Source organism: Erythranthe guttata, chromosome 1 (assembly GCF_056151865.1).
Source record: "Erythranthe guttata isolate IM_541 chromosome 1, IM_541, whole genome shotgun sequence".
Taxonomy (NCBI): domain Eukaryota; kingdom Viridiplantae; phylum Streptophyta; class Magnoliopsida; order Lamiales; family Phrymaceae; genus Erythranthe; species Erythranthe guttata.
This window is the reverse complement of record NC_142533.1, coordinates 9,358,475-9,384,081: the sequence shown is the minus strand read 5'-3', so window position 1 is coordinate 9,384,081 and position 25,607 is coordinate 9,358,475. Positions and strand designations below refer to the sequence as shown.

At 34.0% G+C, this 25,607-nt stretch overlaps 4 protein-coding genes across 7 annotated transcripts; 1 reads left to right on the top strand and 3 right to left on the bottom strand.

Moving 5' to 3' along the window:
* Positions 1–1,357: 1,357 nt before the first annotated feature.
* On the bottom strand, positions 1,358–4,334 carry LOC105978081 (uncharacterized). The gene is made up of 6 exons (XM_013003492.2): positions 3,408–4,334; positions 3,162–3,324; positions 2,868–3,044; positions 2,647–2,730; positions 2,186–2,267; positions 1,358–2,075 (listed from the first exon to the last, which is right to left on the bottom strand). Exons 1-6 carry the CDS (start codon positions 3,698–3,700, stop codon positions 1,624–1,626), a joined length of 1,251 nt encoding a protein of 416 aa, XP_012858946.2. The 5' UTR covers positions 3,701–4,334; the 3' UTR covers positions 1,358–1,623.
* Positions 4,335–11,720: 7,386 nt separating this feature from the next.
* On the bottom strand, positions 11,721–15,332 carry LOC105978105 (beta-1,6-galactosyltransferase GALT31A). Of its 4 annotated transcripts, none has more exons than XM_013003522.2 (10): positions 14,851–15,332; positions 13,592–13,694; positions 13,468–13,499; positions 13,102–13,377; positions 12,930–13,002; positions 12,698–12,818; positions 12,523–12,610; positions 12,288–12,413; positions 12,070–12,179; positions 11,721–11,985 (listed from the first exon to the last, which is right to left on the bottom strand). In XM_013003522.2, exons 1-10 carry the CDS (start codon positions 14,982–14,984, stop codon positions 11,849–11,851), a joined length of 1,200 nt encoding a protein of 399 aa, XP_012858976.2. In that variant the 5' UTR covers positions 14,985–15,332; the 3' UTR covers positions 11,721–11,848. The 4 variants fall into 4 exon arrangements, with proteins under 4 accessions (XP_012858976.2, XP_012858977.2, XP_088675781.1 ...); XM_013003523.2 differs by having other exon boundaries at positions 11,721–11,982; XM_088819655.1 differs by lacking the exon at positions 13,468–13,499 and having other exon boundaries at positions 11,721–11,982; positions 13,102–13,411; positions 13,588–13,694; positions 14,851–15,198.
* Positions 15,333–20,076: 4,744 nt separating this feature from the next.
* On the top strand, positions 20,077–23,819 carry LOC105978043 (subtilisin-like protease SBT3.5). Its single transcript, XM_013003454.2, has 10 exons — positions 20,077–20,203; positions 20,533–20,624; positions 20,723–20,820; positions 20,993–21,148; positions 21,257–21,933; positions 22,020–22,111; positions 22,202–22,444; positions 22,533–22,650; positions 22,734–22,926; positions 23,019–23,819. Exons 1-10 carry the CDS (start codon positions 20,105–20,107, stop codon positions 23,579–23,581), a joined length of 2,331 nt encoding a protein of 776 aa, XP_012858908.2. The 5' UTR covers positions 20,077–20,104; the 3' UTR covers positions 23,582–23,819.
* Positions 23,820–24,620: 801 nt separating this feature from the next.
* LOC105978078 (brassinosteroid-responsive RING protein 1) lies at positions 24,621–25,321 on the bottom strand. Its single transcript, XM_013003489.2, has one exon. The coding sequence runs from the start codon at positions 25,250–25,252 to the stop codon at positions 24,755–24,757; it is 498 nt and encodes a 165-aa protein (XP_012858943.2). The 5' UTR covers positions 25,253–25,321; the 3' UTR covers positions 24,621–24,754.
* Between the last annotated feature and the right edge of the window lie 286 nt (positions 25,322–25,607).

The window sequence follows — 25,607 nt, the reverse complement described above, 5'->3', positions numbered from 1 at the left end:
CAACAATGTTTTTTATCAACAAAATTCCTGCACACAATTTCAAAAATAAAACTCCTTTCTCTTGATATTTCAATGAAACTAAATCTGTTGATTATAATGCTTTCAAAGTTTTTTGTTGTCTTACTATTACCTCTTCCCAGTTTGCAAGAAGATCAAAATTTGATCCAAGAGCTAAACCATGTGTTTTTATTGACTACCCTATTAATATGAAGGGTTATAAACTGTTGGATCATAATTTTCATGATACTTTTGTGCCTAAAGATGTAGTTTTACATGAAGATATTTTTACTTTTACTTTTCAATCTTATAGCGGTGTTCAAGATGATTCTTCTATTGTTCTCCCTTCCTTTGAAGAATCTTCTTCCAATGTTTCTTTTGATATTCCACCTCATATTTCTACCACTCAACTATCTACACCAGCTCCAACTCCAATGATTTTTCTTTTGAACATCCGGAATGTTGTTTAACGATCTTCGTGAAATTGTTGTTCACCATTTTGTTTTGCACAGTGAAGTGCAATGAGGGATCGTACGTAAAGGGGGGAGGATTTTGGTTAAGGAAGGAATGGGGCAAGTTGGTTTACTATCTATACTTGATTGATTGTATATTTTTTTTTTTTCCTTTTAAATCTTAAATTCCGAGTATGTAAAGCAATTTAAATAATAATAATTATAATAATAATAATAATAATAATAATAATAATAATAATAATAATGCCTGGGTTCAATTCACTCCTCAGCCACCTCAGCCCCACCCCCTACTCACTAAACACCTCAGCCCTCCGCGACATCACTCTCCCATTCCATAGGAGATGCCCTTAAGTACTCTGACTTGCGTGTTCTGAGCCAGTGACTCCGCGTAACACAATTAGTGAATTAGAGTACTTTAGCCAAAATAAAAAATATTTCATGGAATTTAACGGTATCAAAATCTTTAGAGGACTTTAAGAAATACTTTATGGATTTTAAGTGGTACTAAATATTTTTTAACGACGTGTAGCTAACAATCCTTTATAAAATAATAAACAATAAATTAATAATCGCTCTTAAATAATAACTTTTCTTGGTTCCGACTCGATGACAACATGCTAAATTATTAATCCGATAATTTAATATTTTACTAAATTAAAAAAATTTGTTGGTCCCAACTCCCAATCTGCACTGTGATTAATAAGAACTTTCTGGCACTTAGTGTTGATGTGTTCGATAGCAACACACCAATTTAATAGAGTTCGGTTCGAAGTGTAATTATTAAACACTTATTAATGAGCATAAATCTTCCCCCATAAAGTTGTGACCACAAAATAAATGTGGAACAAAACAGAACAAACAGAAGAAAGAAAACAGGACAGCTGGAGTTATCAAGAAAGCAACTGAACCAAGTTATCTCCATTTGGTCTATATATCATATTCAATACAAGTAAATGAAACTGCAAATGACAATCACAACGAATGATGATCGAAGAGAGAGAAAAGAAAAAAAACGGATTTTTCGGCCTGTGGTTTCCTTAATCGAACTTGAGATCTTCGACCGAATTATGGAAGGTAATTACAAATCGGGACCCGAGCCCTTAGCATGATTTTTCACCCCCAGATGCAATAAAAGCCTTGTCGGTAGGGGGGGTCATAACCTCCGACCCGTTTTTGCAAATCGTCTAGCAACGCCAAAAATTAAAGCCTTAGTCAAAAGGCCTCGATCAAGAGTATAAGCAAGAGCAATAGCTCCACCGACAACCATTATCTTCGGTATGCTTTTTCCAGCTGGCTTATCATCACGAGTTTCTTCTTCTTGTGAAACGATGCTTGTGTTTTTGTCTTGTGATTCTTCTGCTTCTTCTAAAATCTCAATATTAACTTTACCGTTAATTTGAGCCATTTGAGCACTGGGAGATAGGCACGCAATTGGCGATGCCCTGTGTTTCTGATAGGCACGCAAACCAGGATCGATTTTCTTGACAGCACCCCACATTCCTTGACGAATACCGAGTTTTGCTATTTCATATGGAATTCCCATATCTTCGTGATGGAACAGCACCACCTCACATGCACTTAGACTTCCATCTCTCCTTGATTCCGCTGAAACAAACCAAGAACAAAAAAACAGGTTTAGATATGAAAATTAAATCCTAATATAAAAAATAACATTATTTATTATGAGTTGGATTCATAATGTTACAAGTTTATACCTGCACGAATGAACCAACTCGAATAGTATAAATCAACCCGTCTTGGTTTGTTGAGACGTGGCACAGAAGAGCATGGCACACCCTATTACAATAAGCAATTTGTATTGATAAGAAATAATGTAACAGCCAACATATTTAGATGGAATATTATTTATGATGTTAATCAACTTGACTAGAGTCGGTAGATGTATTAATATAAATATGTACTTGACACGATTTCCACACAAACATTATAATACTTGAGTACTCCTATCAAAAGATAATCGAAGAATCGGTTCTTCAAAGGTATTATATTAAGTACAACTATGAAGTACCATCTGAGGATATAATAAATCTTTTTTTTTTTTTTTTGAAGTGTGTGGATATAATAAATCTTAAAAGATGCCATTGTAATACACAATAAAAGGACATTCTCGTAACAATGAAATCGTAAATAGCAAATACGGAGTCTGTTTTCTTACCTTTGTTACACAGTAATATGTCTTCCCAGATTCCCAAATACGACGGCCTATGATGTATTCTCTGTCACTACAAAAGAATGGAAACTGCACCACAATAACAAAACAATCCAGTCAAAATAATATCATGCCATCACATTCACCACCACCACCATAACAACAAAGTATCAAATTTCAAACAAAAAAAAAACACACAAAAAAAAAAACCGGGAATTTAGTAATACCTTGCGTACCCACTGAACGAGCATTGTACCAGTGGAGCGACACTCATTAAGGGTTTTAGCCTTAATAAGCATATCATCCCATTCTGCACGAAATTCATCGTCCCAAAAGAAGTCCCTCAATGTTTCAGGTGTGGCATCTTCATATATGGTCCTACTACGATATTGTGGAGGTCCGGTCTGTATATCGAGAGAAAGCCAATTTTTGTTTTTTTTCGTAAAACACGTAAATGAATTAGATGAATGAAGAAGTAGTACCATCCATGTAAAATAAGATGAGAATGAAATATAGATTACCTCAGGATCTCTTCTCCAAGCTTGATAACTCATATTTGGAGTAGACCTATCCATCATCTTAATCCAAGCAGGGCCACCGTCTTTTTCTTCGACTAATTTGTGCAAATGTATTAGATCTTCATCATTCACAACACTCAATTTCTCCTTCTCCAACTCCGACAAGCTGATGATCATAAAAAGACTAAAATATGATTTATTGAACAATATAAACATTGGAAATTTAGTTAAAAGTGAAAAGCATTGTACCTGTAATGAGGAGCGGAAGAAACAGGAGGCAAGGGAGAATCGGAAACCCAAGGAATGCAGGCGGGGAATTGAACTTTGAAGGAGCTCAAATTTGAGACAGAAGAAGCAAAATGGGGAAAGAGAGAGACAGATTTATTTGAAGAATTAGCCCAATTAGGTTTCCATGCCCAACCAACCAAAACACCAATAAAAACAGATATCCAAATGGGAGCCATAAAAACAATCAGCTCAATCATCACATCTACAACACTCGGTTTTTCTAAAATCTCAACCAAAGCGCCAATCAGAGCCATAATTAATTATAAACCCTCGATACAATCGGATAAAGATTCAGCCTTGGAGCACGCCGATAAACCCTTGCTACTCACTCTACTACCACCCCAAATGTCAAATGTGAAAGGGGATAGTGTAGAGAGAGAGAGAGAGAGAGAAGCTGAGTAAAATGGGGAGAGGATAAGGATGTTAGAGATTGGCGGTAGATGAGCGCATTGGTCGGATTGGAGTAGGCCCAATTACTAGATTTCAGTTAACAGTATTCACCTCCATACCACCACACATACCAAACATTTGGCACCTTCTGCTCTCTCTCTCTCTCTCTCGCTCTCTCTCTCTCTCTCTCCAATATATGTTTCTTTTCAATACGGCTCTCTCTCTCCTCTCTCTTTCTTTATGTGGCTTCTGGCAATTTAATAATAGCAGCCACAAAAACGGCAGAGCTGCTAATCAACAACAAGATAACTATTCTCTATGCTGCTCACTTCGATTTGGATTTTAGAACAAACAAATTTCGTGGTGGTTAATTAATTACTAATATAATATTATTAAATGTGGTTTGGGTTCTTGGGTTGATTGATATTATTATTATGTATATATAGTTAATAGTTGGGGTTGTTTTTCAAGGGCTGGCTTGTCATAAGCCGCGTTCTCATTTTTCACGTTTTGTTGGCCTTTGGTTGACTAATATTAATATATTGTATTATTTATTTTAGTTATAATTATGGAGCCACTTTTCTATTAATAAAGTAGAAAAAGGAGTTTTATGATTCATATCAGGCAATTCTGCATATGCCATGTTATCTCAATTAATACTTCTCCAAATTTATACTTGTTTAGATACACTCTAGTACTATACTGTATAGCTTTCTACTATAGATTTATACACACAACACAATAACACGTAATCGCGTACGTTAAGTGTGCAAGTCCTAACAATTTTTTTGAATTACGCTCATTTGGATCCCAATTTTTCCAACTAATTTTGAACACATATCTTCATTCTGATGTCTAATATTCCAATTTCCTATTTTTAGGATTTTGGATTGAAATTATATAACATCTTTCTTGATTGTTAAGAGTCGGAATTGTTGGATCATTAATCCAACGTTGGACTTATATGTGAAATATTATGTGTTGCAAGACTCTCACATATGGTTAAGCCCATTAAAGTGATCCACTAAGGTTTATCTGGATTGGGCTTTAATATGTGAGTAATTTTATTATAGTAATGGGCTAAAATAAAATTACAGAAGATAGCCCATTAGGTTATGTATATATATTGGTCATCGTCCTCGGACCACGTACGAATTCCATTATCTATGTATTCCATCGACATAAAGAAAACGAAGGAGAAGTCTAAAGGGTTCTCGAGTTCGGATGTACATGATGATCTGGAAGATCTATGGTCGTTTTTCACGAATAAATTACGGAGTAAGGTACGCTTTCGATTTATGTTTATGCACAATATTCTTGATGATTCGGCATGACGGTTCCATGGGATTTATTCAAGTTTATTCCAACAGAAATGTGTTAAAGTTCTAATACTTAGCGTTTATGAATTGTAACTAAAATCAATTTTTTTTATCAGAAAGCGGTCAGAAGGGAATTTCACATCCAATATTACAAAGTTTTTCGAGTTTTTCACTTGGAGAAAAAAATTAGTTTGAATCAATAAAATGTCATTTGTACAATTATTGTTTGTTTATTTATTTACGAAATCAAAATTTGTGTTTACAATTGTTATTACTATAGCAATGGAGAGATGAATTTGATGATAGATAGAGAGGGTGGTAATTTGATCTTATATATCAACGTTTACATTATTACGACTTAGAGCATCTCCATGAGGGTTTTTTAAATCTAAATTATACATAATTTAAACAACCAATTTCAAAATTTCATGCTCCAACAATAAAATGTAAATTTTACATGTTGTTTAAACCATGACCTTTGCTTTGCCAAATTTAACAAATCAAAGTTAGAATTTAGACAACCAAGAAATTATTAAAATATTACAATGTTGTACTTTGTGGAAGTTTACTAATAAAAAATAGGGTAAATTACACCCACACCTCTAAGGTAAGCTTAAGTAACTTTAAAGTTCATGTGGTATCGATAATTACACTCACCCCCTGAAACATAGTTAGAAACTCTAATGGGTTAATGCATGGGATACGTTATTCCGATAGAGTTCTGACGCAGTATTACTTTTAGCTAGTGGTGGAGACAACGTAGAGTTAGGGGGTGACATGGCTCCCCCAACATTTCTTAAATCACCCATAGCTCTTTGTTGTCTCCACCACTTCATAAAACTAATAGTTCGTTAGAATTCTATCGGAATGACGTATCCAATGCATTATCCCATTAGAGTTTCTAACTATGTTTCAGGAGGTGAGTGTAATTATCGATACCACAGGGACCTTAAAGTTATTTAAGCATACCCCAGGGGTGTGGGTGTAATTTACCCTAAACAATAATTATGTGATATTAGTTCTATTTTGAAGATAATTATATTAATAAGTTTTACTTTTATTATTAATTATAACTACAATTTTAAACTTATTATATTAATCAATTTAGTCAATTAATATCATTTTTTTGCTGAAATGATAATAAATTGAAGATATGTTTTTTTTACTCATAATATGTATGTGGGAATATAATTGTAAAAATATGTGGTTTAAATTTAAACTCAAATTACAAAATTGAAGCAATAAAATATAATGGTTATGTAAAATATAAATAATATTGTTGGAGTGAGTGTCAAAAATGTATTCTAAAACACTGTTCATTTCTCATATTATAAATATAAACAATTAATTTTATGTGAAAACATAGATTGGATGTGAGTGGTTGAAACTATGTATTATAAATTAATAATAATAAATTTTGCATGTGCTCTTTAATGAATTCGTCTAGCTATGAAATTTAAATTTCAATCCTCGAGTTGATTTACTTTTCGAGCTATTTTAGCGGCGAGTTTAAAGTCGTATAATATAAATTTATTTGAAATCTATGAAATAGATTTCCACAAAATATAAATACTAATTGACAAAAATAAGAAGAAAAAAAAATCTTTTGATAAGTACGTTTCAGTAACATCAGGACTTTTTAAACTAGATGATCGTAGTCGTAATACGAAGCTGTAATGTCTCTCAACTAATTCACTCTTTCAGCATGCATTATTTTATCGATCTTCTCTTTTATATTAATAAGAGAAGTGCAGTTGCACTACTCTAAAGCGAAACAACAAATTAGAAAGAACTCATCAGCTTCGCCACTCAAGCGTGTCAGTTTTCGCGATTCCACATCTCTTAGACCTATTTGAAATTTTAATAACTTTCAGTGGAAAAATCGAAATTCAATTTCATTAATTGGAATGCTCTTAGAATTTCAACTAGTAAGATTAGACTATAACTTTTTTTTTTTCATTTATTGTAATTTTTCACATTTTTCGATCGTATAAAAATGAAGATTTTTAGTTTAAAGAACTTTAATGTTTCAATTATTTTGCATACATAAACTGCCTGTTAATTATAGAAATGTGTTAGTAACTGATGAAATTGAGCAATTTTAATATCATATGAAAGTGAACATTTGAAAATACGTTGGCAATTGATAAAAAAACTTCTGAAAATGGATGAAGGTGGTCAGCGAACTTATGAAATTAGCTGCAAATTGGCAGTGAACTTTTGAAGATTGATTATTTTTAACATAATGGTTTTCTAACTCATAAATATTGACAATGAACCGGTAAAAATTGAGACTTTTAACACAATAAAGCACCGAACTTGTGAAAATTAATTGAAACGTGAAGTTTTCAAATCGTATAAAAATTGACAACAAACTTGTGAAATGGGCTGAATATTTGCAACTGAAGTAACACAAATTTGTGATTTTCTAAAGTGAATTTATTGAAATTGATGAAAATAGACACCAAACTTCTAAAAAACTAAACAAATATAGTGCGCACCATTCAACCATTATCATAACTTTTTCATATGAATTCCAATTTCAATGATTCAACTTGGGTTGGAACGCTAACGAACAATGCTACAATTTTTATGTTTGCCTTGTTCAAATTTGAATTGATTCAATGTCAAAATGCAGAGTAAACATCTAACAAAAGCATAATGACCTTTTGAAGAACTCATGAGTAAAGGAAATGTATATCAGTGTACGATTTTGATCATCACATTTTCATATAAGTTCTAATTTCAACAATTGTAGTTGAGTTGGAAAACCAACAAATAGACCCACAACTTTCATGTTTTTCATTAGTTCTAATTTGATTTGGATCAGTACTGCAAAATTCTAAGAAATATCTCAAAAACTAAAGGCACGATGAACATTACATAACTAAGTAGAGCTGGTGTATTAGTGTCCTTGTAACAATTTTATATAAATTCCAGTTTGAATGATTCAAGTTGGTTGGAACGCCAACTAATCGATCTGCAACTTTCATGTTTGACATGCTTTCAAATTCGAATTGGATCAATGCCAAAATTCACAGTAAACATAAAAGGCACAACGAACTTTTGAATCACTGAGCAGAGACAGTGTACTAGTATACTATTTTGATCATATTAGTTTCATTAAGATTTCCATTTCAGTGATTCGAATCGGGCTCGAAATCTAACAAACAGAGCTTAACTTTCATTTTTGTCATTTTTTTTCATATTCGAATTGTGTTAAACATATAATAGACACCTTAAAAACGGGTAGTCAACTTTTGAAAAAAAATGAACGCCATTTTTTCAGGGACTTTAAAAAATAAAAAATACGGGGTATTGTTGTAAAATGGACCCAAATATTATATTTCCGTGTCCTTCATGCTATATATTTTAGTCTCTAGGGACATTTTGCAAATTCCATCTTAAATTAAAATTTAGGAATGTGTCCTTTTTCTAACTTTTTTTTGCCACATTATAAAGTTCTTAAAAGGCACAAAACGTGGTTATTAAATTACGCCTACTGAATGATGTCCAAATCATATTATATTGAAGACCAAGAATGTACCGTCCAATGTGAAATGACCCACTCCCCAGTATATTTTCCTTGCAGTGGGAAAGGGAGGCAACCATACATTTCTTTTCTTTTTGTGTAGTAGATGAAGTCACATAACTTCAATTATTTCTTTCTAACATCATTTTCTAATGAAATATTCTTATTATGGTCTATTATTTTGACCAAAATGTTATATTAAAATACGTGGACAATTATCATTTACACTTCCCATGGTCCATTTCAGCCATTCCTCGGTCACCAAGTAGTCACCCTGAACCGAACATTTAGTGATAATCTATTCGAGGTGAAAGCAATTATTTGAGGCCGTCGAATATGATGGACATCATCATTTTATTTTATTTTTTTGTAAAAATACATTAGTAGTTTTATTAAAAAAAATACCAATAAGCGTGTGACTTCTTTTCCTTTTGAATATTCCTAAATCCTAAACATAAGTGATAGGTCCATTTAGACGAGCAGGCCGAATTATATTACTGAGCCTTTTACCTGACTGGACCTATGAGAAGTTGGATTTTCTTGGCTTATTGGACTTTCTATTTGTTCGTTCAATTCGTCAGTTCGCTTCAAGCTATAATAGGTGAAGGAGAGTTGTTCAAGACTTAAGTGTATGCACAAATAGGGGTGGTAAACGAGCCGGCTAGAGAAAGGCTCGAACTCGAGCTCGGGTTTTTCGAGCTCGAGCTTCGGACGAGCTCGAGCTCGAGCCCCATATTTAGTTGTTCCACAGCTCGCGAGCCGGCTCGTAAGCTGCCTTCTTCTTTTTATTTTTTTATTTTTTTTATTATATATATATATATATATATCGTATTCTTCTTCTTATTATTATTATTATTATTATTATTATTATTATTAACTAAATAGTAAATAGTCTATAATAATAAATATTTCTAGTATTTAAATAGAAACAAATCTATATTAATTAGATAATTCATAATTATATAAAATATTATAATAATAATAAAAAAATTAAAAAAATATATAACTAGAGTTCATTATTTATTTTATAACTTTTTTTTATTTTCCTATAAATAATTTTTAATGAAAAGTTAAATAATAAAAAAAAATTAAATGAGCCCGAGCTCGAACTCGAGCCAAAAAAAATTGGGTCGATGATCTCGAGCTCGGCAACATGGACTCGAGCTCGAGCTGGCCAAAACAGCCGAGCTCGGCTCGAGCTCGGCTCATTCACACCCCTATTCACAAAGCAAGGATAAGCTTCGCGGCCGGGTGGTCTTCGTAATAGAAGAGACATTTGCCGATAAGCTTGGGCTTGTTTGGAGGGTTCATCATAAATGATTAAAGTGTGTTGTTTACGGTACATAAAATATTCAGCCAAGGCAGCTCCTGTATAAGGAGCGAGGTATTGTAATGTAGCAGGGGAATCCGCCGTTTCGGCTACCACAATAGTGTATTCCATCGCGCCCCTTTCCTGTAAAGTAGTTACTACCTGAGCCACAGAAGATGCTTTTTGCCCAATAGCTACATAAACACATATTACATTTTGGCCTTGTTGATTGAGAATCGTATCTGTGGCTACTGTTGTTTTACCGGTCTGCCTGTCTCCAATAATTAATTCTCACTGACCACGTCCTATAGGGATCATGGAATCAATAGCAATAAGCCCGGTTTGAAGGGGCTCGTATACGGAACGCCGGGAAATAATACCTGGCGCGGGAGATTCAATTAATCGAGATTCAGAAGCTGGAATTTCACCTCTACCATCAATAGGTTTAGCTAGGGCGTTTATAACACGACCCAAATAAGCCCCACTCACTGGTATCTGAGCAATTCTTCCTGTTGCTTTTACAGAACTTCCTTCTTGTATCAGCAAACCATCACCCATTAATACAACACCAACATTATTTGATTCCAAATTTAGAGCAATACCTATTGTACCTTCGTCAAATTCGACTAATTCACCCGCCATTACTTCATCAAGACCATGAATACGACTATTCGGTATCATGTTTTTCACAAATCTTATTTGTGGAAATACCATGGTAGGATTGATACTTTCGATGAAGGACATCTTGTATTAGGAATATGTAGTTTATGGTAAATCTTAAGAGTGGATTCGGTACGGTTGCCAAACATTTGGCTCAATACCGTGTACCTACCGTACATTATGGTATTGAAAAATTTCATACCGTTACCGTACCAAAAAGTTCGGTATACCAATGTTTGCTATACCGTTATTTTCGGTACGGTACAATCAGTACGTGGTACTCTACCGTACATGGTGACGTGTCAAAGGTTAAAGAACAAATGACTTAACAAGCTAAGTATGTAAATCTCAAATTAAAATAGTTCTAGTTACTCTAATATCTAATTTTCTAAGAAGGCCCGAGTGTATAATCATGAATAATTAACATAATTTGCTTCAATAAAACAAAAATATAACCAAAATAAATGTGGTTTAATGAAACAACTAGGTATATCTTAGGTACTTGATTGTACTTAATAATTAATACATACAATAAATATTTTACTAATACTATACATACATGTATATGTATGTAAAAAAACAGATATTCATACATCAAATATAATAAAATTAGTTGGCAATAGGGAACATAAAAGACAATTTAACATAATATATATGTCAAATTATAAGATTCAACTTGGTCGGAAAAAAAAAACAAATACACTACCACTAATTTAAGGTAAAAATAATTGTTGCAATTCATAAGCTTCTAAATAAAAACTATAATTACAAAAAAATAATATTGAAGTAAATATCTTAATCGAATTATAAAATGTAATTGCGGTACGGTACGATATTACCGTGGTATTAGAAATACAATACCACTACCGTACCATATTGTAATAGTACGGTACTAGTATCGTACCGTTAACAATGGTAACCGTTCTTTCGGTAATTTTTCGGTATTTCTTGGTAGGTATACCATGGTATATGGTAATTGGCATTTTTTTTCCGGCCCTAGTAAATTTAGTGTTCTAATTAGACAAGTTGAAGTTTGGAGAGGAGACACCAGTGCATAACGGCTATTTTGGAAAATGAATATTTTGAATTTAATGGACCGGTTCAAATACTGGGTGAAATATCCTTTTGACCCGATTAACTATTGACTATAAACATGCACACATTTCATACTATGGACAAAAACGTACACATGCTAAAAAATATCTCGATCTTCACCGCAAAGCTGATGTACTTGTGCCATTCGTTCGACTGATTTGCATATGCCGCTACAGCTCCAATCAAATGATGCTGCACAAGGGTTCCCAGCCTGTGCTTTCCACTCACAATCTTCTTTTACATAAATTAATTAATTAATTATTACAAATTAAATTAATACATGCTTAGAAAAACCTTTGAATTATATATATGTCTTACCAGGGGGTGTCCCACAACACAGGCTTCTTTCATCAATATGGTCAACATCAAGACCAATAAACCATGACCCCAGAGATACATCTTCATTTGCATATCTGTGTAGTATGTCTCTGCAAAGTGCAAACACACCTATATTAATTATTATATTTTTTAACCAAATTAAACTATTTTTTTCTTCAACTTTTTTCAATTTCAATTTTAGTACTGTAAGTACGTACCGGTTCACAGAAATATATTTAGCCAAATCTTTGGAGATGGCATAAATTTGCCCTGTTGCATGCCTAAAATACTTATTTCCTTCCTCCCCGAATTTCCAGTACTCGGGTTCATGGTACTTCACTCCTCTGTAAAGACCACCGTACCATTTGATTAACAAGTTTATTTATTCATTTTCAATAATAATTTTCTATCAATACTTGAATAAAATTTCGTCACAAGTCTCTTATGTCTTACTTGTGGCCAAGGACAGGTCCAGACTTCATGCAACCAATGTAAATACGAGGTTTTGATTGATGGCGAGACAGCAACGAACTTAGAATACCTGACAATGAACATTAATTAATTAATTAACCAAAGGAGCAGAAAACAATTAAAAGTTGTATGAGATAAAAGTTGATCCGATGCTAACCAAGATTGACATGCACATCATCGTCAACTTTAATGTACATGTCAGCATCCCACTTAGAGACAGCTGTCGAAAAGTAAATTTGAGTTTTCGATGATAATTCGTGATACCCTTCTACATGATTCTGCCATATAAATACACGATAGAGATCACGTTCAGAAGAATTGATGCAATTTTCCTACAATGTAATATAATATAATATAATGTATGTAGAAGAGTGGGAAAAAAAGAATACCAATCGCAAGAAATCCTTGTGCTCAGCTTCTTCAGCATCAATAGCCCTGTCCAATACTCCACCAGGTGTAGCACTGATCAAGATTCAAGAGTCAACAAAATTAAATAATATATAAGCCGAATACAAAAAAAAAATTAAGTTGGTTCGGAAGGAGTCGAAATTTCTTAATTACCTGTGCCCTATCACAAATCTGATAACTATTCGTTTATCCTTCTCCAGCTTCTTCAAACGTTCACCTTGAGGCATCCATGTTTCCCTAATGGAATCCCTTCTTTTTCTGCTGCTAAAAGCAGTAATAATTCCCATGACAAAGAACACCTTTTGGGCATTATAATTTGATGAATCGTTTCCTGATTTTGCATCCGTAGCTTTTCTCTCATTCTCAGCTTTAGCCTCTCTTGCAGCAGCAAGTTGCATTTCCAGTGAAGATATTGTTTTGTCTAATGTCCTGAAAGTCGAACTTCTTATTATATATATGCCAACTTTATTATAATTTTGATTGCTATTACTATTATTGAAAGTTGGGGGTGAGAGTTACTTGATAGCATGAGAATGTCTGTCAGCATCCATCTACGGGAAATGAAAGTTTATATTTTTAGAATAAATATTAGAAAACCATGTACCAGAAAAAATTAAAGTAGTACGTACTAGTTGGTACTTGCCTTTTTGTGATCACAGTTGACAGCAGGATTTATAATCCCATATTTTCCAGTAGATGTTGCAATATTCTTGTCCGTGTCAACTGAATCGGGAACTGACCACAACCTATAACAAGTTATCAATAAATTTTCAATATTCAGACTGGTTTGATTTTGCATGTAGAGTAATAGAGATTGAATTGAACGATTAGACAAATAGTAATAAACTCAATTTAGATATATTTGGAAAAAAAAAAAAAAGAAAAAAGTAAAGGTAAAAGGTCTGCAGATATGTGGCATACTATTGACAAAGATCAGATGACAATATAAATTAACATTGTTTGCAAATGGGGGTAGACAAGGCATGAAACCCCATATATAGTTATATCATGACTCGTTAATTCAAGAGACAAAGATGCTTCTAGTAGTACAAAGTGTTAATGACTAGTATTTGCAAGACAAGTTGTGATGAAATAACCATTATATAACATTACAACAACTACTTTGTTTTTTTTTTTTCTTAATTTGAAGCAATTGGGTGAGGAAGTTGATGCCGAACACCTCAGTCAGTGTTAAATCTGAAGACTATATATGAAAGACCAAATGGAAAGAATCGATGGCCAAAACAATGTGAATCCTAATCATATTAGTCCACCACAACGTGTTTTATACTGCCAACAGCTTTAACATAAAAACCAACCTCAAATCTTCTTTTAGGCCAAGGTTAAATCAATAAATGAAATTCAAGTTGTATAACATCACCAACTAAGGGTATTGATTTTTTATTTACTTTTTTCTTAATTAATTAGCCTGTATGCTCGGGTAACTCCAACAAATAATCAGCCTCTTCAACCATTTTTAGGAAGTTTTTCTAGAATGTCAAATTTCCCTTTTATATAGCAAGAGTAACTAAATGATATATAGAGGAAGGAAATGTTAATCAAGAGAGAGAGAGAGAGAGAGAGAGAGAGAGAGAACCCAGCACTAGTGAAAAAAATTAAGATGGTGTTGCTCATCCAAACAGGGGACAGAAATACAAATTGTTGAAATGGCCATATTGTTCGCATTCAGAAAAAAAAAAAAAAAAAAAAAAAAGGGGAATCTTGAGACCATAACCCAAATATTATAATAATAAACAGAGACAAACATGTTGCTGCTTCTTCGTCAACCCCTCCCCTCATATATGCAATTGCAAATCAAACATCAGCTAAATTAACACTTGATGGAGGATTAGACAATTTTTTTTATAAAAAAAAAAAGAGAAGAAGAAGAAGAAGAAGAACCTGTTGACAACAAAAACTCCAAAGCAGAAACTGGCAATGCAGAAGAGAGAGACCAACTTCGTTGAGAAACCGCTGCTTACATTTCCACCATTAATCCCAGACCTCTGCATTCTGCTCCCAACCTTTAACCTCATTTTCCCCTAAATATCGATTAACTAGCAAATGTTAAACTTATCAGCTTTTTTAAGCTCAGCTTTAAAGTTTCATTTTTTTTATGTTTTTTTTTTGAGAAGGAAGCTAATGGGCAATTAATTTATTGGAACCATTTTTTTATTTTTCAAATAAAAGAAAATTGGATTAAGAAATGGACAAGTGTTGGGAAGCAAATGCCACGAATCATGCCTCTGTGTAATTTATCAACTAAATTACTGTGACTGTGATATATCATCTCATCTGTCACGGGAAAATGGGCTAATTTGCAATTAATTCAACTATTCATTTGTTAAATGGAAAAGGACAAAACTCACAACAGCTTTCTCGGCGTGCGTGCGGTGCTGCTCTTCCTTTTTAAGTATACGTTATTATTATACTATGGGTAAATTCGCCTACTGTCATTCAAATTCGTATAATTACACATTGGGACTTTTTCCTATTTTGATGCACACCTCATTTCATATTATTTTTACCTTTTACGAAATATTATTATGTAAATTATCCTCCTATCAACTTAGGTCATAGAGTTATTATTTTACATACAAATAAAATTTGAAGAAAAGAAAAAAAGAAAAAAAAAAAAACGGTCAAATTGATTATCTGTTAACTGATATCAAAGGCCAATGGAGGTATGTGTAACTTTCTATGATGGATGGAGGACGTCTAATTGTAATTACACATAACATCAAGGGATGTAGGTTTAATTTATTATTATATTTATGGGGCTCTCTGATAAAACTCTTCAAACATTTTATTAATTAGAAGATCTTCAATCCATTCTTCACTGTTTGAGATAAACTCTTACTTATTTCTTGTTACTTGAATTAAAAAACATAATTAACCTTAATTGACTACTAAAATATTGTCGATTAATCGTTGCGGACTTTCTCCGTTCGCGCCATCATCCGCCCGATCTATCCAAAAAAACCCTAGATCTGCTATCCATTGTCACCACACAAAAACGTGGTTGATTTGTTGATTCAGTTTTTCGTTAAAATGTTGTAACAGTTCGTACAAACATAACTAAAAAGAGACAAATTTAATGTGGTTCCGGTACAATTGTACCCTGCATCCACGGGATCTGTAAAAATGAATTTTCACTATTTTAGTTTTACAAACACAATATTAGTACTTAAACAATAAATTAAAGACTCCCTCATTATCTTGACGCCGTTCTTGTGGAATACTCAAAACTATTGACTCTAATTATGTCAGCCTCATCTCCGCATGGTTGAACTCCCTTCAACTTTGAATCCCTTTAGTCGGCGGATCGATCTTCTCCCGAGATCTTTCCAGCCTCTTTCCCAAAGAATCGATCTTCTTTTATATAGAAGAAGGAAACTTGTGATAACTCTTGAAACTATAAAGAATTGTTTTCCCTTCATTCAATGTGACTCAAATACTTGAACAATTAGAATCTCAACACGATTCTAACAAAACATACCACCATAAACACAAATACACAAATGTGCCACCGCCTCAAACAACTTCACGAATAAAACCAACGCCACCAGCATCTTCCTCAAAACACGTAACATCGAAGGGGATTGGGAGCGGGATGAAGAAGGAGATATATTCTATAGAAGAATTGGGAGCGGCGAATTCACAACGGGGGGGGGGGGGCAGGGGCGGAAGGCCCATTATTCTAGCAGCGCCTCTTCGATTCTTCATTTCAAGATCCATGTCTATGAATTTGGGTGGGAAAAAGGGAGGAGGGAAAAAATAGAGAAGAGAGAAGACGGTAAATGTGAGAGAAAGAAAGAATTAAATTAGGGTTGTTGAAGGATAGTATTGGAATTTAATGTCTAAAAATTAGCTAAAGTATAACCTAAGAGGATTTTCTCTAATTATTTATTTGAGAGGGGTCTACCTTACATGACTTTTTCAAAATGAGGGGGGTCTTACTAATTTCCTACTCCCTCTATCCCTTATTATGTCTTTTTGAAGTGTTCTGTTGGTTCCAAATTATTTGTCATTTTAGAGTTCCAATAAGGTATTAATTGAATTTTTATCAATTTTGCCCCTTATCACTCTTAATTAGTTAATTAAAAAATAATTAATGACAAGGGTATTTTAGTATTTACTGTGCTATTTTTGGTATAATCTATACATATTTATTGACTATCTTAATCTATGCGTAACCACCAAAAACGACATATAAAAAGGGACGGAGGGAGTAACATTTATACTACATATCTTAATTGACGTCGATTATATGCAATCTCACAAATTACTTAGGGGAAGACCAAATCTAATTTTTCACCAAATGAATTACTAATAGACTATTATACCCTCACTAAAATACAAAAGCCACAATTACAAAACTCAACAACTTTCTTTGTGCAAAACCACACCATCAAAACCCATTTTATCTTCTTCACAAACCCATTTCACACAAATTCTTCAAAAACAATTCTTCATCTTCTCCAAAAATCATCAACACCCAAAATCCTCAAATCTTACTAAAACATACAAATGATACCATTATGGAGTCACTAGACTTCAATATAGAGAATTCTATAGAAAAAGTAGAAAACAAACTATGAATGAATGTATTTTTAAAGCTAGGTGATCGATTTTTTAAGTTCTAAAAAGAAAATTCGCGCAGTCAAAATTCGACACATCATGAAAATCGACGTCCATATGTTGATTTTTTAGCAAAAAATCAACATGAACTCTAGATGTCGATTTTTTTTCGCCAAACAATCAACATCTAGATTATTTTGCCAAAAAATGGACATCTAAATGTCTATTTTTAACCAAACAATCAACATGTACAGGTCGAATTTTCTTCTTCTTCTTCTTCTTCTTCTTCTTCTTCTTCTTCTTCTTCTTCTTCTTCTTCTCCTCCTCCTCCTTTTCCTCCTTCCTCCTTCCTCTTTCCTCCATCTTCTTCTTCTCTTCCTCTTCAAACACCGGTGGTTGGGCGGCGGCAATTCTTCGGCGACTGATGGACGGCGGCAATTCTTCTCGCCTTGTGTTCTTCTCTTCTCCCGCTAGAGCATTCCCTCTCGTTTTTCAATTTCTGTCTCTTTTTATTTTGGTCTTGCAATAATAATTAGGTCTAACTTGATAAATAATATCAAAATTAATATTGGGGTCATATTTGTAATTTTCAGTCTTGTTCTTAGTAAATTTATTTATATTTTGGTATTGCATCAAGTAAGGCCTTGCCCTTAGAAATTTTGAGATTGCAAATATTGGCCCGTAATGAAAATAATAATTGAGAGATTTTTCAAAATTTTAAAATTCAAACTTCAAAATTCAATATTTCTTTTAAATTACACGTGTTGAACCGTAATTCTTTATATTTTTCAAAATTAAAATATATTTACTATTATTATTAGTGGAGATTTTTAATATTAATAATAGTGAATATGAAAATTAATAATTTATTAAATATTAATTATACAATTATTATAATAATTTTACAGTTTTATTCATATTTATATGTTTGTAGTTAGTAATAATTCAATAAATTGTTTTGCTCGAATGATTAGTACTCTACCTAACCAAACGCGGAGAGAGCTATTATAAATAGGAAGTTCACACACGTAAAAATGCAGGTTCATATATCTCTTGTTTCACTGACTTGGCTGTCGGTGAGTTATTTATGACCAGAACCGGTTATGAGGGGAGGCGAAGTAGACGGTCGCCTAGGGCTCCGGATTTTTGTAAAAAATTAGGGCCCCCAAATTTTTTATACCCTTTATATATTAGTATTTATTCAAAACAAACTATATACTATATAACTATTGAGAACCTTAAGTCATAAATAGTGATCAACCATTTTTACTTGTTTCTATAATTCCTCTAATCATGGGGCCCTCAATTATTAAATTTATAGTGCATTAGCTATTTATTTTTATATATTTACACTTGTTTTAGTGCAACATAATGAAAATTATCCTTAAAAAAATCGGTGGCGCTGCCCCCAAACCCCCGGAAACTATAACGTCACTATATCAAAAATTTATAAACTTGCCTCTGGCTATTATATATACCTTACAAAAACGAGTTTACCTAGAGTTTATCATCTTTTTAGAAAAAAAATTAACGTAGATTGTAGAATGACCCCATTTTTCAACCTTCTTTAAATCTCACCTAGGGCCGTCAAAATCTCAGGAACGAGCCTGACTATGGCGTCTGTCCCGTTTCTTTCTTTTGCAGTGCAAACAGGCCCAGTTGCTCTACAAGCTTGTTCCGCAAATAATTACCCGAGGAGGCAACGCATTTTTAGGGCGGATCATATATATATATATATATATATATATATATATATATATATATATATATATATATATATATATATATATTCTTACCATTCATGTAATATAATAAAGTATTTGAGGATAATATTGTATTTTGAGTGGTTTGGTAAATAAGCAAATAAGATCTTGAATAATAAATGTGGGGTGCAGGCATTTTTTAAAGACAACTTATAAGCTGTTAAATATAGAGCTTAGTTTGAGAGTTTAACAAACAACTCTGCATTTAAGAGATTCCAAGAAGAACTTCAATAAAGAGCCGTACAATTAAAGTGTATTTTTAAGTTGCTCTAAGGACGGCTTAGGTAGAGAGCTCAGTTTGAAATCTTCGGCTTAGTATGTCAAAAGATTTTAAAGGATAAAGATACATCACTCGACGCATATATTATATATCGAACTGGAATTCATTCAGCAGCCTACACATGCAGTGTCATTGAAAAACTTAAATAAAAAAAAAAAAAAAAAAAGTCGCTGTGTTTTTTCCAGAAAAAAAAAATAAACTGAGCAATTGTTACTTATATGTTAAATCCAGATGGCCATAAGTATGAGATAATATATAGCTAGGTATTCAAAGTTGCATAAGAAGCTAAGAAATAAAACTAAACTGCAAAGGAAGAATGGTGGCCCATGGCCATGTACATTATACCATGCATGCTTGGAGTATAATAAATAATCTTGTGCATGCGTAATACACTATTGGAATTCCATCGTAGAAGCAAAACCCTCTTCATTTTGACGTTTACCAATTCTCATTATTTCAACACTTACTATAAATTGGAAAAAATCCCACCCTGCAAATATCATATTCTCACTATATCTTCTTTTGTAGTAAAATGAGAAGTTCTTCATTCTATATTGCTTTTATCATTCATCTTCTTATTCATCTCCTTCCTCAAACAGTAAACCTTGCATTTGCTGATGATACTAGTAATGTACGAATGATTTCCTATTATTCTTTTAAGCTTTTGTTTTTCCTTTCTTCATATTTTCCCAACATCATATATATATATATATATATATATATATATATATATATATATATATATATATATATATATATATATATATATATATATATATATATATATATATATATATATATATATGTGTGTGTGTGTGTGTGTGTGTGTGTGTGTGTATTGATATTTGAAAGGAAAGGGGTCTATAATAACATGGTTAAATTGTCCATATGCATATGTAAATATATCAATAAAACAATCTCAACAAGGCTAACAAAACATTTATCTAATTCAATAAATAGGTCTACATCGTTTATCTAGGAGAGAGGCAACACGATGACCCAAAACTCGTCACAGATTCGCATCACGACATGCTTACTACTTCGTTGGGAAGGTAAAAATAGAAACTGCAGTACTCGTTATTACGATTTGATTAGGATTCCACGAGGGGGGAAAAATAGACCACTAATACAAACACAATATATTCTGCAGCAAGCAATTGGCCTTAGAAGCAATGGTGTATAGTTACAGACACGGGTTTTCTGGATTTGCAGCAAAGATAACAGCCTCTCAAGCACAACAACTATCTGGTGAGTCGTGAGAAACAACAATCGAGAATCCAAATAATACCTTTACTCATATTCGGCAAAGGCTAGTTTAAAAGTTGTCACCTTTACGATATTGTAGTTAATAGAAAAGCATAACTTATGGCATAATCTTATGTGGTATCGATTAACTGATGAAGATGATATATGTTGACAGAGCATCCAGATGTAGTATCCGTAATGCCAAATTCTTTCTACAATCTACAAACAACGAGAAGCTGGGATTATTTACGCCTCTCTGCACAAATCCCCAATAATCTCGCGTCTAAAAGTAACATGGGCGATGGAATTATCATAGGCGTTCTAGATACAGGTTTAATAAATTACCAGTCTCCCGTTTTGCTATCGTAGATACAAAATGATTTTTGCAACTAATTAATCGATAATTAATGGTGATATATAAAAAAATAAACACATGCAGGAATATGGCCGGAGTCGGAGGCTTTTCGTGACGAAGGTCTAGGACCAATCCCTTCCGGATGGAAGGGTTTCTGCCAATCTGGCGAACAATTCAACGCGGCTAAACATTGCAGCAAAAAGATAATTGGAGCACGTTGGTTCGTGGACGGATTTCTAGCTGAGATTGGACAAGCCGTCAATCTGACAAGATTGGGCGAGTTTTTATCAGCTAGAGATGCATCTGGACACGGGACCCACGTGTCCAGCACAGCAGCAGGTGCTTATGTGGCGAACGTGAGCTACAACGGGGTGGGTGTGGGGACGGCGAGGGGTGGGGCCCCACGTGCCAGGCTGGCGGTCTACAAGGTGTGCTGGAAGGTGCGGAGCGGGCTGTGTGCAGCGGCCGATATACTGAAAGCGTTTGATGAAGCAATCAAAGACGGAGTGCATGTGCTGACGCTGTCAATTGGGGCTTCATCACTTCCTCTGTACTCTGAAGTGGACGGTCGAGATGCAATCGCCGTTGGATCGTTTCACGCAGTTGCAAAAGGGATCCCGGTCGTCTGTGGAGCTGGAAACGACGGCCCTTCTCCACAAACTGTAAAGAACACTGCCCCTTGGATTATTACTGTTGCTGCCAGCACCATGGATAGAGCTTTCTCAACTCAAATCACACTTGGCAACAACAAGACTCTTCAGGTCCGCAACTTTTTTTATTTTTTTTATTTATAATTAAAAATTTATATTACTAACTTTCCGAAGGAAAAAAAAAATGGATCTTGCAGGGTCAGTCTATCTACACAGGGTCCGGAACGGGAGGCGGATTCACGGGCTTGTATTACCCTGCGGATGGAGGCGCCAATACTTCATCAACTGGGTAGGGCTTTTTTCCAAGAGTTTCTTGGTGTTTGGGAATTAATTATGTGTCTGAAATAAACATCCTCGTATTTTTTTTGCATGTATACAGTGTGTGCGAAGGTCTCACACTAAAGCCTAGTCTTGTTGCTGGGAAAGTTGTTCTATGCTTCACCACAGTATCGAGTCCAGTTGTGACATTAATTGCATCGTTATTAGTGAGAGCTGCAGGCGGAGTTGGTGTTATTGTTTCAAAGCTTCAAAATGATATAACAGGTCAATGCCGCAACTTCCCATGTGCAGAAGTCGATTATGAAATCGGCACTCAGATCCTATTCTACATCCGCTCCAACAGGTACACTAACATTTCACAAACTTCTTTTTGTTAGCTTCCTATTCGAGATCCTTTATTTATTCTAAAATTATAACCCTCTCCAATTTAGAAATCCAGTGGTGAAACTAAGCCCTCCTACTACTCTTATTGGAAAAGAATCAGTCTCTGCTAAGATTGCTGAATTCTCATCACGCGGCCCCAATACTATTTCAGCTTCAATACTCAAGGCAAGAATAACAATAGTGTTTTTTTTCTTTTCCTCGATTTTGAGTTGCGTATAATAGCTTACCTCGTTATTTACGACGAACAGCCGGATATAGCGGCGCCAGGAGTGCAAATAATAGCGGCAACCTCAGGTGTTGACACATCAGCAGAAAGAGGTTTCACAATGATGTCAGGTACTTCAATGGCAACTCCTCATATTACTGGAATTGTAGCCCTTCTCAGAGCACTCCATCCTGATTGGTCACCTGCTGGACTCAGATCTGCACTTACCACCACAGGTAAACAAACTCGTTTTCTTGTTTATACATATATATTAATAAATAAAAATAAATAAATAAATAAATAATGCACTTTGTACCACTTGATGAAGCTTGGACGAGTGATCCATATGGAACCCCGATGTTTGCTGAGGGGGACCCACATAAGCTTGCCGATCCTTTCGATTACGGAGGTGGAATTGCGAACCCGAACGGTGCTTCATGTCCAGGGTTGATATATGATATGGACACAACAGACTATATTAATTACCTTTGTGCCATGGAGTACAATAGCTCTGCTATCTCTCGACTAACAGGGCAACCTATAATGTGTCCGAATAAAACATTCTCAATTCTCGATGTGAATTTACCTTCCATAACTATACCGTACCTTAGAAACTCAACTGTCCTGAGCAGAACCGTAACTAACGTGGGACCCACAAACTCAATATACCGTGTCGTAGTTGAACCGCCAACTGGTACACTTGTGTTTGTAACCCCTCCGATATTGATTTTTAACTCGCATATAAAGAAAATCACCTACCAAGTAACAGTCATTTCTGTGCATCCACTGATTGGTGGATACTATTTTGGGAGCCTAATATGGACTGATGGGGTACACGATGTGCGAAGTCCAATTGCTGTAAGAAGTGCTATGCCTCAACTCCGTGAATAATGTATTTTACTATCTATGATAAATACCTAACATCACAATTTATGGTTTTAAAGAAACATGTAAAGGAATTATTGTGCAGCATTCTTACTAAATAAACAGAAACCACATGCTACAAATGCTTAATGTGGGTTTTTTTTTTTTTAAATAATTGATGATCGAACAAAGATTTTGTAAAAAAGAATAATTCATTTTGATCCATACGAGTTTGGTGCGCCTATTGTTTTCTAAATGCTATATTGCTACGGCTGTCATATCTAAATTCCAACCTTGGAAAGGTCTTTCGATCAAATTATTAAAGATTATAAAGTAGCATTTGGGTGAAAATATGTTAGTGCTTATGGAAATATTATAATTAACAGCAGAGTTAGGTCACCTATAAATACCAATTAAAAAAATGACAGAAGCATATACATACAGAAAGCAGAGATGGAAACAACTCAACTATCACTCAACTACTTCTTCTTCAAGACAACATATGTAATCAAGATTAAGGCAGTAGGACAGAAAGAGATTAATCAATTAGAAAAAAACAATTCATTACCTCATATTTTTATAACTATTGAAAGAAAGAGTTGAACAACACAAACATACAAGTGCATCAAGTCTTAGTCATGATCTATTTTTTTAAAGAATATATTAATCTCACAGTAAACTATTAAGTCACAATCCAAATGACAAGCTGCAATAAGCAATAATTTTATTAATTATTTTTCGTTTTCGTTACGCATTAGGGGTTAGGTAGGTAACTCAAGCTATAGCAAATTATACAATTCCACGAGTCACGAGTGAAATGTTTACTTAGAACTCTTTGGTTGATCAAATTCTAGACTCTTTAAAATCGCATTTTAACGAAAAGGTATATCAATCAACATATAATCTCGGAGGTCATCCAACTAAACTTTTTTTTTTTTTTCGAATAATCATATTCAGAACCTATTAATCCAAAACTCTACCACAGTCCGTTAGCCTCTCCGCACATATTTTAGATTGAAAACAATCAAAGACTGAAACAACAAAGGGAAGCAATAAGGCGAAAACGGAACCAAGAAGAACAAATTATATGTTAATCAATCAGTAGTAAGAAGAGCACAACAAAATGAAGAAGAAATTGGAAGCAATAATTGCACAACTTCAACTTCAAAAAACAAAAAGAAAGATGGAAAATGTAGTGAATTAGGAATTGAGAATAGGATTACATCTAGTAAGATTAGTTCGAGGGGGTAATAACATAGATCTACACAAAGGGCAAGTGACCTGTCCTTGATCAATCCATGTGTCCAAACACACCCGGTGGAACAAATGGGTGCAGTTGCAAAGCACTCTGATCTCTTCATTCAATTCCACACACTCCAAGCAAATAGTGCACACTTTCTGCACACCAGATTCAGATTCAGATTCAGGATGGTAGGGAAGAATGGGGAGCCTTAACTTGATGGCTGCAGTGACAACGTGAACAGGGATAGGGACAAGAGAAGGGGAGGAAGAATCGAGGATAAGGATGTAGTTGTTTGAATTGTTTGTGGAATTAGAATCTTCTTCAGGGGCTGGTTTGAACAGGCCGAGCTGAGTGAGTGCGCCGATGAATATGAATCTGATATGACTGATTATGTTGAGAAAGAATGTTATCGTAATTGCTTTGGGTATGTTTATTGCCAGGTAGAGGAGACCCATTCCTCCTCAGGATTTATCACTCAGATATCTAGAGAGAGAAACAGATATCTAGAGAGAGAGAGAGAGAGTAATGGAAACTGGAAAGAGTAGCAAGGGTCGTTTGCGGAGAGGCATATGCAAGTCTTTACTCTTAATATGTGGACGACGATACCAAAGTATACCCACCTTTACTATTTTAGTGTTTACTTGCATTTTTAGGATAGCATCTTAAAAGTGGAAATAATGATTTGTTAATAATAATTATAATAAAAATTTATTAGTGATATCGGAACAATATTAATATTTATATAAAATTATTAATATAAATTAATTTCGAAAAATATATATAAAATTAATTGTCATAATATGAAATTGA